The 16,445-nt window shown below is 41.7% G+C and overlaps 1 protein-coding gene across 1 annotated transcript in view; it reads left to right on the top strand.

Moving 5' to 3' along the window:
• The window catches only part of LRPPRC (leucine rich pentatricopeptide repeat containing), a 76,123-nt gene extending 60,309 nt beyond the window's left edge, over window positions 1–15,814 (top strand). Inside the window, exons 30-38 of the mRNA XM_080914794.1 lie at window positions 984–1,110; window positions 5,002–5,090; window positions 8,566–8,767; window positions 10,394–10,533; window positions 10,662–10,777; window positions 12,798–12,872; window positions 13,730–13,814; window positions 14,498–14,640; window positions 15,059–15,814. Of these exons, the coding sequence (XP_080770920.1) occupies window positions 984–1,110; window positions 5,002–5,090; window positions 8,566–8,767; window positions 10,394–10,533; window positions 10,662–10,777; window positions 12,798–12,872; window positions 13,730–13,814; window positions 14,498–14,640; window positions 15,059–15,115 (1,034 nt within the window). The 3' untranslated portion in view covers window positions 15,116–15,814. The remainder of the gene's footprint in view (window positions 1–983; window positions 1,111–5,001; window positions 5,091–8,565; window positions 8,768–10,393; window positions 10,534–10,661; window positions 10,778–12,797; window positions 12,873–13,729; window positions 13,815–14,497; window positions 14,641–15,058) is intronic.
• Window positions 15,815–16,445: the final 631 nt, after the last annotated feature.

The following is a 16,445-nucleotide window of genomic DNA, read 5'->3' as shown; positions in this document are numbered from 1 at the left end:
AATATGATTAATATACATTCATACAAAGCTAATCTCAGCTAAGATACAACTAATATAAATATTCTCATACCTTTTCTTCCCTCCCAATTTAATTTCCAGTTTTAAATGCGATTTGGACATTGCCACTTGAGTGTTGTTGAGGGGATAATGCAAACTTTCCTAACTTACGCATATACTCAGCTCTTTCTGGAGTGTTCTTGTGCTCATAACATTATGTGTGTACCTGTTTAATATCTTGCCTTTCTTTCCAGCTGAGCTATATCCATAGAGGGCCGTCCGTGGTAGATAGCTTTTACTTAGCTCTGTTGTGATGTGTTTACACACATGAGCGGATTGTAGTTCCAGTTGGCTCTTTATACACAAGCAGTTTTATTTCAGAAAAGTAAGTGAGTGAAAAGTGTAGGTACTTCTCTTTGGTAACATCCTTTCATTCACTGACAGTTATTGTGAACAAGTGAAATAAAACTGTTAATCAGTCAAACACATGTTGCCTAGTTTACTTGTTAGGTATCTGTATATTTGAAAATTGTATGTTTTTGTATAAGTCCTGTCGTAGCCAAATAATTTGATCTTCTAATTTTAGAATTATAGGCTATATTCACTTTAATGCTGTTGTGTTGAAATGTTAACCATTGTAACCACCCACTTACAGATTAAAGATAGCTTGAAAGTGAATCTCTGTGCCCCTCAATCTAAATTATACCTCTGCTTTATTTGGACTTTCACACATATTTTGCGATTTATTTTGCAATCTCTTGAATTCAGGAGAGCTAATTTTCATTTTTGTTAGAAGAACATAATTTATTGACCCAAAACAAGTATAAAAAATAATTTGGAAAGGACTTCCAGCATTTGAAGAATGCCCGCACGCTCAGTGCCCACTCTGAGGATGGGCACAGCGGGTGGGTGTATGTCTGAGGACTTTGTGCTTTGCCAGTTCAGAATAATATGGTCTCCCTTTTTCATCTTTTTCTCTTTTATAGATGCATATAATATCTTCCTTAAAGCTGCAAAGGAAAACCTTGTATTTAGCAATGAGACTTACAGCACCTTGATAGGCTTGCTCCTGAGTAAGGACGACTTCACACAAGCAGTGCACGTGAAAGATTTGTGAGTATCTGTTCATCTGGGAAAACCATCACTTTAAAGGAATACTGAGTGTCTCAGCTGCCCAAGAAAGTAACATTAAAGGTTGCTTAATTTTATGAGTTGTTTAAAGCAGGCCTCACTGTGTTTTCACAATTTTCATCCTCTGCCTCTTGAGTGCTGGGATAACAGGAATGTGTGCCCCTCTGCCTGGTCCATGTGTGTGTTTTGACACCAACAGTCACATTCGGACCCTGAACTTATTTAATGCACTCTGTCTCATTCATGCGTTTATTCGGTTGTGAGTTGAATGATCTACCCCTAGATCTTATTTATACCTCAGTTAATGCCTTAAAACATTGTTAAGTAGTGCCCTGTCGGCTCTAGCCCCTGTGGTGTAGGATGTGGATTAATTTACTTTTTCAGAAAACTATTGTGGAACTCTATCTACTATTTACAACCAAAGGTGTTCTGAAATGAGTAATTTGGAAAAACAGGGAGGAGAAAAAAAGAGAGAATCCATGTTGATGAATACACATAGGAATCTGTTAAGAAAGAAATGTAAAAAGTCAAAAACCATTTAATCCTGAGAGTTGGTCACAAATTCTCTAAAGTGAAGCGTAATGGTCTTCATCTTGGGGGCTGTGGAAATGGCTCTGTGGGTCAAGTCCTTGCAGTGCAAGCATGAGGATGGTAGTTCAGATCCCAGCACCCACACAGCCGTCAACGAAAGACCCTGCTTCAGTAAGTGAGGTGGAGAGCAGCTGAGGAAGACGACAGATGTCGACTTTGGTTTTACACATGTGCAGATAAACACTCATGCATCCCACACACAAAACTCTTTGATTGGGTTTGTGCATACTGAGCCCTGCATTGACTGAGCCATCTTCCCAGAGCTCACTGTTAAGGTTCTGACTCAGTGACCCTGGGTTGTGCATTTTACGAAGATCCCAGATACCAGATAAGTCATGGGCCTCAGACTCTGATAGCATTCCCTCATGGCCACTTGTACTGTGTGTATCACGTGTGTTTCATGACACCCTGCTCCCTAGGGTACTGACCTCGTATAGTTTCAAATGGTAGGTGCCATATTTAGTGGGCACAGAATGGACCCTTTTTTAAATGACATAGCCTGGAAACTACCAGAGCACTTGAAATAGTTGAAGAACATGTTGTGGAATATTGATTTCCATTGAGTGTGTTTGTGTATGGGTTTGCTCAAGTCTCACTACTGTAAGACATTTCTGGCATTGTACCATCTGTCTTGATCTTAGACAGCACTGACCTGAAGGGTTAGAAGCATAGCTCTGCATTTATTCTCTTTTCACCACAGCCTGTAAAATACAGCCTCAGATTCTCCCCTCTCTGGGTTTCTATGAGGCCTCTCTACAATATGATTGACGTATTAAAAGATACATCTTTAATGTATACATCTCATTAACTTTGGGGATAAGTGTATGCCAGTGAAACTACCGCCAGCATCAAGGCCATAAACATATCCATCACCATCTAGAGTTTCCTCCCACCTTCTTTATCATCATCGGCGATATCATTGTTGAGTTTTCCAAGTATGTGTAATTACACTGGTGATGTACCCACTTGGCAGTATATTAGCTGTAGGCACCGCGGGGAGGACTCCAGAGTGTACCTGTTGCTGGTCTTCCGTAGTCATCGTCTCCACAGCTCCTCTCTTCCCTAGTAACCTCCATCTGCTCTCTGCTTCTGAGTCTGGTGCTTTAGACTCCAGAGTGCTTATATTCCAGCTGTGATCTCCTATAGGATTACTCTATAGATGCTTTCCCCATGTAGTTATGTGGACCCCAGAGAATCCAAGATCCAAAGCCCTCCACAGGGTAGAAGCTAGAATTCTCAGAGGAAGGAGCCTCGGTTGAGGAAATGCCTCCATGAGATCCAGCTGTAAGGCATTTTCTCAACTAGTGATCAAGGGGGGAGGCCCAGCCCATTGTGGGTGGTACCATTCCTGGGCTGGTGGTCCTGTGTTATATAAAAAAGCAGGCTGAACAAGGCAGTAAACAGCACACCTCCATGGCCTCTGCATCAGCTTTTGCCTCCAGGTTCCAGCCCTACTTGATTTCCTGCTCTGACTTCCCTTAGTGATGAACAGCAATGTGAAAGTGTAATCCAAATAAACCCTTTCCTCCCCAACTTATTGGTCATGGAGTTTCATTGCAGCAGTAGAAACCCTATAACAAGCTTTAACCTTCAGCCATTACAATGTTTTTTTTTATTATTATGTTGGATGGTAACTTGAAGCCTATGTGGGATATCTTTCTTGAAAAGGTCCAGGTGATGGCCCATACCTTTGATCCTAGCATTCAGAAGGCAAAAGCAAGTGGATCTCTTTGAGTTCAAGGCAAGCTCTTTGAAGAGTATTTTTAAGTAGTTCTCAAAAAGCTTATTGTTTATTCTCATCAGTTAAAAGACCAGATTTACTAGCTTATGGTTTCAGATGCCTTTTGTGGTTGCTGTTTTTATTTTGAGGTTGGGTTTGGTTTGGACACTTTGTCTCACTGTGTTGCCATTGCTGGCCTGTTAGGTATTCTCTCTGTAGACCAGGCTGTCCTTGAACTCAGAGAACTGCCTGCTTCTCCCTCCTGAATGCTGGGATGAATGCTGCCACCCAGCCTAAGTAATAAGCTTAAATGAATATGGTGTGCCACATACAATAATAATGGTGTGGGAAGTGGTGGTCATAATGCCTGATGTTTATTTGCCCACACCACAGGTTGGGAAAGCAGGCTCTTTAAGCAATACGAGTCGTTGACTTAGATGCTCTGACAAGTGGGACAAGGGGAAAGCCTAGATGAGCAGCAGCTATGGGGATGTCAGGGGAGATGGTGAGGTCCTGTGTTGGGGGACAGAGGAGTGACTAAGAGGGGCGCTGCATGGTGTCTGGCTGACTTTGTTGGGTTGCTAAGAATAGTGGTTCCACTGGTCTTGTCCTCTACTCAAGGGTGTTTTACCATGGAGGGTTGGCAGTAAGGTCATTGCTGAGCTGAGAAGGCAGCTCATGCTCCTCATGAGCTCTTAGTTTTCTTAATCGGAAGTTAGCTCTAGGGCGTGAGGGATACTAACATTTCCTCGATATTTGTACAACTAGTGTAGCAAACAGAGAGCCCGGTTAGACTTCCGGGATTTTGTCTGTCTCTGGTTTTAGTTATTCCTATGGGGTTTTGTGCTAAGTCAAGCTATTTTTTGCTCTTGAGTTTTAATTTGGAAGTTTGCTTTTAAGTCTATGGTCATGTGAAATTTTAAATTTTAGTGTAGCAATGGTTTTGATTCTGTGCTCCGCTTAAAACCTTTAAAAACTGTATCTAGATGACAGAAATTTGGAAATTAACCAAATGACATGGTGTTGGTAATGTGCACTAGTTTATATGTAAAGTATACAGTACTGAAAATAAAATGTTCATTTTTGTTGCTAGAAGAATAGTTTTACATTTTATAATTATGGTGAGTGTGTGTGTGTGTGTGTGTGTGTGTGAGGAGAGAGAGAGAGAGAGAGAGAGAGAGAGAGAGAGAGAGAGAGAGAGAGAGAGAGAGAGAGAGAGAGAGAATCCAGCCTAGGGTATAGGGAACAATGCAGGGCATGCGGTTATTTTAGTCACCTAATATGTCAGTACTCAAGAATCTGAACCGATTGTTTAAAAAAATCTTGTACTTTGTTTCTTTTGTTGCTCATTTCCAACTTTGTCATCTGTCAGAATGCAAAAAAAAAATATCCTTCTATAACCATTGACAGGAGAACACAAAAGCTGTCTCCAGGTCGATATTTTGCAGCAATATTTTTAACATACGAACAGTAGTTTTTATAATTTCACCTTGGTGCTCAACCATTTATTATCGTATCAGAAGCATGTCAGTAATTCCTTTCTAAATGTCTGCTTCTTTTAGCGCTGAGACCCACATCAAGGGCTTCACACTGAACGATGCTGCCAACAGCCTCCTCATCATAACGCAAGTTAGGCGGGATTATTTGAAAGGTATGTCAGAATGCTTGACCTTTACGTCACATTAATGCCTCTGCAGATTTTTCTTGTAACGCCCTTCGAATACTTGGATAAAGGAGTCCATTTAGCAAATTACCTGCTTATCAAGAGCCTTTTGTGGTAGCGAGAGACGTAAATTACTGTACATGCATTTGTAATACGGCTTGAATATGAATGTGCTGTCATCTGACCACTTAGTCCAGTTTCCATCCCATTTAACACAAGATGGGCTTTCTTAAGATGAATCACAGCTCTTCAGACATGCAAAATTCGTGTTCCAGAACGGGGGAAAGTACAGGCTTTCAAGTGCGTTAAAATTCACAGCACAAGTCATTTTGCTTTGGAAATTAACATACTTTGGAGGTCTGAAACAATTCCCAGCAGTTATTTCTTGCATGTTGTGTTAGTTGTATATGAGATAGCAAATGAGTTAAATTGAGTGTTAAGTGTGTGAGATTGTGCACCGAATGATTGTAATATTGATTTTTTTTTAAAACCTCATCTGATACTTTTTTAATAGTTCCTAACACCCAGAGCGGTAAAGTGCAGTGTTTGTTTGGAGTGGAGTGTGGCTAGGGTAACAGGAGGACTGGGACCTGGGAGTAGATGGTTTCCCGGAACTTGTTCATGGGTTTACAGTGGGTAGATAAGCTCTTAAGGGGACAGTGATGACTCTTGTGGTTAGGTAAGTAGCTTTCAGTTAACTTCCAGGGCTGAATTTTAGCCAGTAGAGCACACCACACTAAACGCTACTTAGACTTAGGTTAGAAGCTCCGCTGTTCAGCTCTTGCTTGCCGTGTTGGTTTCTTCCCCAGGCTGTGGTAATACTGCTTCTCTTTGCTTTGCAATTCATCAGATAGTTTCTGTCTCCTAAGAGGAAGCTGGCTGTGTGGGTTTTCTGCTTTAGCGTGACTTACAGTGCCGAAGCTTTCTGGTCTCCAGCTGTTTGCTCTGCAGAGGCTGTTCCGTAGGCACTCTGCACGCCAGCAGTTTTGGACAGTTTTGAGTTATAATTGGAAGATGCAGGGAGGCTTGTTTCTAAAATTCGAAAGTTTTTATTTTCAATAAAAATGATTCTGTGAGGTTTATTTTTTATGTAGATTTTAAGACATTGAAACTTTTAATTGGGCCGGGTGGTGCACGCTGTAATTCTAGCACGTGAGAGGCCGAGGCAGGAAGATTGTTCATATCTGAGCCAGCCTTGACCACCAAGACACTGAGGCTGTCTCAGAAACAAAGAGGGCATTAAAGTCTGCTTTAAATTTGAAATGGCTAATGTTTCTATAGAAACAAAGAACCAGACTTAACTTTAAAGAGTTCAGTTTGGAACTAAATGTGTCCCAAAGCCCTTTACTGACTCCCACCCTTTCCTCCGTGCTGTGGTGTGCAGTCTCACCCGCTGTCAGGGTGTGCACACACAGGACCCACAGGCCCACTGACCTCTCCTTCCACTCCCACAGCCCTCGCTGCCCAAGCCTCTCCGTGCCGACATCTGTGAAGGCACGGCTCCGGCAACAAGACAGGCAGGTCTGGGCCCTCCTCCCGTGTCCACATTTGCTCTGTAGCCAGAGGAGTTCCCGATTCTCTTCAGTTTTTCAGATTTGGTGTCTCTTTCAACTTTGTTTTAACCAAATTTATCTATGGCAATAAACAGCCAATTAAATCTTAGAGTGATTTAAAAACAAATGCTGTTTTAGACTGTCAATGACAGCTGCTCTGTAGCCGTGTCCTCAGTCTTTCTAGAGAGTAATTGGGAGAACTGTTGGAATTGAGTGAGTGGAGACCAGGAGCGTGGGTCGGGGATCATTCTTGGTGTTCCTTGGGTCATTCATGACACAGATGGCACATTCTGTGGTGTGGTTTATATAAGAAGCTCTTGGATAGGCACAAACGGATCTGTTCTCCTGACCTCTCCATTTTCCTGTTCCCATAGGTGCAGCACCTGGAATGGGACAGGGGTCTTAGTTTGGCATCCAGCTCTGGCTTTAACCCTGGGGAAATTCTGAACTGCCAAGCTGAACAGTGGTTCTCAGTTCAGGCGGGTACTTTGAGCATGGCTTCTGAGCACACGCCTGCATCCTAGTAAATGCTTAGTCGATCCAAGCCGCCCTCCGTCTTCTGTTTTTTTTTTTTTTTTAGACTTTTATCCACTAAGCAGAAAGTTCTTCCCTGAAAGTTGTTTTTAGATGCCAAGGATTTTGAGCATATTGCCTTATGGGACCCTTTAACCAGATCCTATCAAACTCATTTTCTGTGCATCATATTTTAAAATAGTATATAGGCATTTTTATTTCTGGTGTGTACATACATATTTGTAACATCTACCACTTTTTAAACTGTTTTCCCATTTCTGTATTTGACAGTCAATGGTCTGGATCATGTGTAAATTTGAAATTATAATAGTTTATTCAGTAGAGAAGACTAAATTGATCATGTCTTTTACTTCATTGTTTTTAATAGACTGTTTAATTACTACCCTTTCCCTTCCCGTGTGAAGATAAGCTGCTTCTCATTCTGGAAGCTGCCTGGAGAGCCGTAGCTTTGTCTAGGTTACAGTACTTTAATTGCTGATGTGGGGAAGTTTCTTCTGTGGGAAGAGGGGATTGTCATGCTAAGCATCATTGCGGCTCCTCCCGTCCGCCTTGCCTGCGAGGCTGTAAAGGAGGAAGGCATTTCATACTTACCTATAATCTAGTGTTTGTAATTATGAACATTTACACAAGCAAAGCCCCTCGACTGTAGCCCTAAGAGCCAATAAGCTTTATTTTCTTTAAAAACTGAATGCAGCAAATGCCTCCAAGGAGCCTGGTTCTGTGAAATAAATGTGTGAATATGCAGTTTTGTGACGCTCCAGTTCCGCTGCTTTTGTGTGATTTGGCCCTGTTTGAACCATTTTCAAAAATGAAAATGAGTTGTTAAAATTTTTGTTTGATAATTATCTGGGCTTTGAGTTGGTAAAACTTAGGAAATTGTTAATGTGGATAGAAGTTGTTTATTTGTTTTTTTGTTTTGGTTTGGTTTTGGTATATTCTCTTTTTTAAAAAAAAAAAAGTTTTTCCTTTCAGGGCTGGAGAGGTAGCTCAGTGGTTGAGAGCTCTGGCTGCTCTTCCAGAGGACCCGGGTTCAATTTCCAGCACCCACAAGGCAGCTCACAGCTGTTTGTAACCCCAGTTCCAGGGCTTCTGTCACAAACACACAGACACACATGCAGACAAAACACCCAACACACATAAAAAAGGTTCTTCCTTCTTTATACTTTTTAGAACTTGTTCACTCCTGGATGAGTCATGGAATAGTCCCCTGAGTGGAACTCCATAAAGTATCAATATTCTGTAATCTAAAAGAATTATTTATGTACTTTTTTAGTTTAGCCATTTGGCGGTCTTGTTTAAAAGGTGGTTTTCAAGATGTGTTAAAGTCGGTGTGTGTCATCTGTAAGATAGACTCAGTTCCCTGCTTTTCACTTTAGCGGCTCTAGCAACTCTGAAAGCTGCCTTGGATCTGGAGCAGGTTCCCTCTGAGCTGGCTGTGACCCGCCTCGTCCAGGCGCTCGCCCTGAAGGGCGATGTGGAAGGCATAGAGGCTATTCAGAAGATGCTCAGTGGACTCCACACCATTGGACTCTCAAAGATGGTGTTTATCAATAACATCGCTCTGGCCCAGATGAAGAGGTGAGCGCTCTCAAGCTTTCCAGTCTGAGGAGCACTTGAGATGACCGCCTTTGAAATGTGTTTGTCATTCTTTGTCAGTAATAGGAAATCTTCAGTCCTAGTTATTATGATGATTATTTACTATTAAACTATTTATGTTAAAATGTATTTTATCTTCAGTCTTAGACTAGACATTTATAATTCATAAATTATGCGCCACAGTTGCTAATTCATGTATTTATGTATGTATAATGTATGTTTTGCACAAATTGTATGTGTATACGCATGTGCCTCATTATTTAAAACACTTCTTTTACAAAATTAAAGTGAGTTCTTTTCCTAATCAGTGGTTCTTTAGGATCTCAGCACACCTCTGCAGTATTGCCGGAGGCCTCAGGAAGCTTGTTAAACACGCATCCCCATGGCTGTGATGTATAGCTTTGTGCTGCAGAACCTGGTCAGCAAAAATAAGATTCCAGTTCTGTTCCATGCATTTAAAAAATGGTTCGGTGTTTTTCCCGTCAGTGCATACATCCACCAAAAGAGGAGTGTTCAGACTTGATTCATCATCACTGCAGAGGGACAGGCAGACAGTCACTTTGATGTCACTGGTGCCTTACACACAATAAGTTGTCCAGGGAGTCAACAGGATAGTTTAGGCCTATAACCCCAGAGCTCAGGTGTTGCAGCAAGGGAATCGTGAGTTTGATGACCATCTGGGATTTATAATGAAACTTTTCTCAGGAAAAAAAAGTCTTAGGAGTAATCCTAGAATTGATATTCATAACACTTTGGAGGAAAATGTTGTTTAGTAGTTAATCTTGGCTGTCTAGATGTGGTATTTAAATAATGCAAAGGTGCATTTTTATTTGTTTATTTCTATTTTTAGTAGAAAATGTTTTGTTTTTAACTTTAACTATTTCCTGAGGGCTGGAGAGATAGCTCATCCTTTTATGAGCCAACCTGACTCTTCCAGAGGACCCAGGCTCAGTTTCCAGCACCCACATGGTGGCTCCCAACCCTGTGGGGCTCTGGACACTTTCCCTGATGTCCATATAAACATCCCGCCAAAGCACCCATATAGAGATTTAAATTATTTCCCAAAATAGAGTTTCAAACTTCGTTTTTAATGAGAAAATGTGATTTTTAAAATTAGATCTATGTAAGAGCTAGATGAATGTTTTAAAGCTACAATATATATTTTTATGCACTGGAAAACATGTTTTTATGCACTTAATAATTCTTCTACCTAAGCCCATAAGATGCTTGTTTTTAATTAAACTGATTATGGCACCGCATTATAACTACACAGATCAGTTAGAGGCTAGCTCATCGAAATCTCCGACTATTAGCTGTGAAAATGCAACTTTTGGCTGCATGGCCTTTTTATTTTTTTAATCTCTAGATGTCATGTATCGTCTTTGCTTCGCATACTAGTACCCATTGTGATTTATAAAGCCAAATATATCTATAACTGGGTTATGTTTTGTGATATGCCTTAAAAATTATTATTATTAATCTGGTTGCTTGTAAATATAGTCCCTTTTCTTCTGAAGTATTTGCATGAGTGTCCACATGAATTAAAATGGACTAAAACTGGCTGCAATTTTATACAAGTAAATATTATGATTTCGTTTTCTTTTACAGTAATAAAATTGATGCTGCCATAGAAAATATTGAGCACATGCTTACATCAGAGAATCAAACCATAGAACATCAGTACTTTGGCTTGTCATATTTATTCAGAAAAGTAATAGAAGAACAGATGGAGCCGGCATTAGAAAAATGTGAGTTGCTTTGCTTGTTAAAGAGCGTAGAAGCTCATCTTTTTCTTGGGTGAAATTGGCCCAGATTCCTTTGGCAAATGAGCCGTACTCGTTCAGTGAAAGCTTTTCCTTACCTGTTTTTCTTGCAGTGAGCATCATGTCTGAGAGATTGGCCAATCAGTTTGCACTTCACAAACCCGTCACTGATCTCTTCCTGCAGCTTGTGGATTCAGGCAAGGTGGATGAGGCCAGAGCCCTCTTAGAGGTAATGACTCCTCACCAGCACTTGTAGCTCATGAGAAGTGAGAGGACTAGGCAGGAGCACTCGGAGTGGACCAAGACAGAGGACACTCCTGCTAGAACCCTGAAGTTCAGTGTGACTCCAGATTGCATGACAACCCTGTGGCTGTAGGTTGCCAGTTTTAAAGATGTCAGGTAGAAGTGGAAATCTAGTAATTAAGACAGGTGTTGGGTAGGAAACCGAGACAAGTGTTTCTGCAAAGATGGGTAATGCAAAGCAACAAATCCTTTGCTTTCCTAATTTCTTTAATGCTCTAAATACGGTGCATCACCATGGCAACACAGTTTGCAAACAAGAAATAGGAAATGTTTGCTTTTCATGTACAGCTTCTCACTTGAATACTCAAACATTCTCAGTGCCTTATTCAAGGTTTATTAAGAGTTGAATTTGCTTTCTATTCACTAATGTGTCACAGACACATTAAATGACAGATGTAGCTGTGTGGCCCACACTCGGTTAAATCAGCAATCCGGGGAAAGGAGACAACTGCATTCATGCCATTTTAACAGCTCTAAATATAAAGCTGTGCCAAGTGCGCTGGAGCGGTGGGTGAGCGAGCTGCTACTGGCAGTGTACACAAACAGGCACCGCCGGGAGCCCCTTCCCAGCAGGTGGCAGTCAAACAGTCACGGTGATCCGCCAGAGGCTGTGTTTGTGTAGACTCCCTGTGTCAAATTGAGGCCTGGGACCAATTTCTGGTTGTAAATACTGTTATATTCACTTACATTCTTACCAGCTGGGAGGTGTCGTAGGAGACGTGGACGGGGACGCTCTAGCCACCGGCTTGAGCTTCAGGTTTGATCCAGATTTGTCTAGCTCGACAGCATAAGCAAACCACTTACGGAGGCATGTGAGCATTTTTCTCTGCTTTCACAGTTACATAAAAATGCAAATTGCTTCTGCTTTTTCAGGTTCTTGCAGTTTAGTTTGGTTCCTTTACGTCTTTTGTAGGAAATTTACCATAGTTGTATGGGAATCTTCATGGTTCCCTCGTGAGCATTCTTTTACCAACTATTTCTGTCTCTGCGTCTGTAGCTACCCGGTTACCCAGGGCTGTGAACACAGATACCTAGTCAGACTCCGTCTTCATGCCTTCCATAGAAGCATAGTTACCAGCGGCCTGTGCTCAGGGCCGCCTCCAGCCGTGGTACCGCATCGCGGTGGTGGCTGAGACAGCAGCTCCATCTTTACCTGCCAACAGCAAAGTGCTGTGCTTCTCTTAATGGGGAGCTCTTGGTTCCCAGGTATCAGAAACATCAGTTTGTAACATAAATGTTCTGCGAGTCCCAAAAGTTTTTTCTGCGGTTTGTCTTGGCATTGACAGTGTTTTAGAGCTTTGAACAGCGCCGCGCTGTTAGAGACTCCGAGGTGACACCTGCGATGAGTGTAAGCGAAAATATTGTCTTCCATGTTTCACTTGACTAAAGCGTCTAGAACGGGATAGACACTTGATTTATCTGGTCTGTCATATAAACTTTTTTTAGTTTAACTTTTGTCTCTTTCTCAAGCACTGGCTGTCTATTGCAATGAAAGCCTTTTATAACTACAGAGATTGAAATCAGTCCTTTTGTATGCGTAAGTGTGGGTAATTATACTTTAAAGAGAACTTGCTTTGTACATTTTAATTTTTATAAAGAAACGAGCAGTTATCTCCCTGACACCTTATTAAATGTATAATTAACCTTATGATCCCTGGCTCACTTGTGAATGCTTGGCAGAGTAATTGGCGAGGGGCGGTGGTCCTTCCTCCCTCTTTCTCTGCAGTCCTGAGCCTGGTTCTGTGGTTGTTGAAGCATTAGTTTAATTTTTTCCTTTTCTCTTTAAACAAACTTCATTCTTGATGCAGAGAGCTACTCTCACCAGGGCTTGGCACAGCTCACCCTTTAGTCCCCTTTCCTGTCTAAGTAAACCTGGCTCCTGGTGGGCGTGATGCATTGCTGTGTCACTGTGAGCTGCCGTCCCTTGACACTGTTGTCCTTTTCAGAGATGCAGTGCCATTGCCGAGCAGAGCTCAATTCTGTCGGTGTTCTGTCTCAGGACTGCTCAGAAGCCAAAAAAGGTACGGGCTTTGTTACTGGCCAGTCTGTCAGATGGTTCTGATCCATGTTGGCTGAGAACCTCGATGAAAACTCCACAGGAATGGAAGACATGGCCTATCAATATTTGAATATGTGGCTACTTTTTAAAATTGTGTGTGTGTGTGTGTGTGTGTGTGTGTGTGTGTGCATACACATACATGTACATGTATAAGACAACAGGCCACCCTATTTTATGTTTTGGATGCTGGTGTATAGTTTGATAGTAGAACCTTAGGGTGCACCAAATCCTGACATGACTTTCAGTCCTCAGAAAATGGGCAGGGAGGAGCTCTTGAGCCTTGGATGGGTCCATGTGTGCTCTGACTATGCTGACAGGGGAGTTAGGGCCATTACCATGGTGACTGAGCTGCCTTACTTCTCTACAGGCTTCTGCAGTAGCTCTCCTGGCACTGAGGTCACCCTCCAGTGAGACCCTAAGGATGCACTGGGGAACCACAGGGGGCACTGCAGAGCTTTCATCTTCATGATTTATCCTGAAGTTTTTTACTTGAAATACAACCTATTTCTGTAAAGTTGATCTTAACAACTTTTTGATAAGTTAACAGTTGATAAAACAAATGTTTGGTCCTTTGATTTTTTTTTTTTATGTCTATTTTTGAAAGTACTCAAATGCAAATGAAATGTCTTTAATTATTAAAAATGATGATTTTTATCTGGCTGTGATTTATCAAATTAGCATCAAATGCTGAGATACACAGCAGTGAAATGATCCGTTAAGCTGAGTGGCTGGCTGTGCTGTGTCTGTGGTTGTTGTTGTATGTGTTATGTTAGGGCTCTGCAGGCTGCTTTTGAGTGTTTCCTTTGTCTACCTTCCTAGGCACCGGTTCTGAAGACCTTGTTAGAACTGATTCCTGAGTTACGTGAAAATCCTAAAGTATATTCTTGCAGCATGAAAAGCTATGGTAATAAATTTAATCTTACTACATTATTCAAGGGATGTAAATATTTCTAAGTATAGTCAACTGTGAGTTCAGCTCAAAGGAATAATCCTAAATTTCACATAATTACTCATTCACTTAGCTCTAGAATATGTTTTTAAACTCACGAAAAGCAGGAACTCACTCTTAGAGCTTTTATAGTGAAAAATATTCCCGAGCACCTTCAGAATGTCCCAGGCAACCCTGACGGTTCTCTTGGACCCTGTGTGAGGGAGCCACTCCTTCCCCCGGCATGCAGGGCAGAAATGCAACCTCCTACTGCCTCTGAGCTCCCTGGGGCCCTTCCTTGTAGCTCCACTGAGGTCACGGCTTATCTCATGTCCCAGCTGGAGTGCAGTCTGTTGGCCATGATGTCCTCAGTCTCATGAGAAAGGAGCAAGCCTCAGGCTTGTCACTGGGCAGATAAAATGTTAGTGCCAATGTACCATCCTCAGACCTGCATACTACACAGTCACAGTATAGCAGCTGACTTTGTTCCCATTGGAGTCTTGCAGTATTTAAAAACAGCTGAAATCATAGAGCTCCTTATGTAAGTGACGTAAAATAGTATCAAATGCCTTAAAATGGGCCGGGTCACTAATGGATTAGGGCATGGGTGGATAAAGATGTCTCTTCACTGTAAGTCATCTTTCTTCTGACTCCTTCAGCCTTAGACAAAGATGTGGCCTCCGCCAAAGCATTGTATGAGCATTTGACAGCAAAGAGCGTGAAGCTGGATGACCTGTTCCTGAAGCGATATGCATCTTTGCTCAAGGATGTTGGCGAGCCAGTTCCCTTCACTGAGCCCCCTGTGAGTATTCTTAGTTTGGAGAGAAAAGACCTAAGTACACTAAGTATCACTAAGAGTGTGAAAACAGGTTGAATGCTTAATTACCAAGAATTAGGTCTCTGATGATCCATGGGAGGGGTTAAGGGCCTAAGTGGTGACCTTAGACTGGGGTAGAATGACCAAAGGGAGTTACAGATCTTCAGCCAGGTGTGGCTTTATCAAACTTTCTCAGACGTGAGGTATGACTTAGCCTGGTGCTTGGGTTAACTCAGAACTTGAGGCTTTTGAACTTGGCATATTGCAAAACACAGAGAATATCCAGCGCAGGTACTCAGCTGAGCCAAACAGCAGTGACCCCTTGCTCACTGGCTGCTGACTTTAAAATCTATGTTCTGCTTGCTTGTAACTGTCATTTCTTTCTTGTTTCCTTCCTTAACAGGAAAGCTTTGCCTTTTACGTAAAGCAACTAAAGGAAGCAAAGGAAAACCCTTCATGAAAGAAACAGCACAGCTCTGTGTGTGTGTGTGTGTGTGTGTGTGTGTGTGTGTGTGTGTGTGTGTGCGCGCGCGTGCGCGTGTGTGCTCGTGTGCCTGCTTGAGTGTGTCTGTGCATGCAGCTGTGCCTCAATGTTATTTCTAAAATGTACTTAAAAGGAAAAATAAATAAATGAAAATTAAAATGTTTATGTATTTTTTTATGTGTAAAATACGCCATTCACTACTGTATTGCCAATAAGAATATCTGCTTAGTCACTTTTTGGGGTTTTTTGGTTCTTTTCCTTTTTTCTAAAACACAAATTGGTAACATTTTCTTTAAGGTCTCTGAAATTCAAGGGTCTTCTCTTACTGACTGAATGTGGTGACCTGCGTGTCCCCTTCTGCACGAATCTTGGTCATGACTTCCTTTCAGTTTCTGGATTTTGTTGGTACAAACTACTGTGATTCATAAGGGAATAAGTAAAGTACTGGTTTGTAATCAAATTTACAGTCGTAAGTACAGTCGTTCCGTATTATCCTAATGCGTGTTAGAGTCCAGTGTAAGACTTTGAAGCAGATTTAAAATGGTGAAGTCATCAGCAAAATGTTAGAAATGTTTTGTTGGGAATTACCCTCAGAGTAAGCAAGCAAAGTCCTTAATTCTAAAAAGTACCCGCTGTTCTAAACACTGGTGTGTGTGAATGTTATATTCATGTACCAAAAGCCAATATAATGGAAATGAGAATTTCTCCGAATAAAGTGTACTTTAGTACTTGTGAGCTGGCATTTTTAAAAATCCTATCAATATTTATATGATGGCTTGAAGCCATCTCAAAGGACTGACTGTAGTCTTGAATTTTTAGTAGAAGTGTGGTGACCTCCATCCTAGGAAGAATTTCCTCCTCAGATGCCTGGCTTGTGGAGAACCAGTGGGTTAGTTAGCTGTTTGCTGAGGAGCACATAGAGCTAGGGTGGTGGCACACATTTAATCCCAACAGTGGAGGCAGAGGCAGGAAGATCTCTTGAGTTCAAAGCCAACCTAATTTATGTACTTAGTTCTGGGACACCCAAAGTTACATAGAGAAACTCTGTTTCAGGCAAAAACAGTTGAGTTCAGCTATGTGTTGACACTCTAAGGGGAGGAGCATTTAAGCACTTCAGAGGTGGTCTACAATCTGCACTCCACGGGCTCTTCAATACCTCTGCTCTTCCAGAAGTGCATTCCCTGTGGCTGCAAGTATCTCTCGTTACCTTCTAGACTCTGGCTCTTGGTCCCATAGTCTGTCCTCAGACCTGCAGGATCACATTAAGTCGATTCATTTGTATTAAGTTCCATGGCTCCTGAGCACC

Source organism: Micromys minutus (genome assembly GCF_963924665.1).
Source record: "Micromys minutus genome assembly, chromosome: 3".
NCBI classification, from domain to species: domain Eukaryota; kingdom Metazoa; phylum Chordata; class Mammalia; order Rodentia; family Muridae; genus Micromys; species Micromys minutus.
The sequence above is the reverse complement of the archived record's forward strand: the minus strand, read 5'-3'. Positions and strand labels throughout refer to the sequence as shown.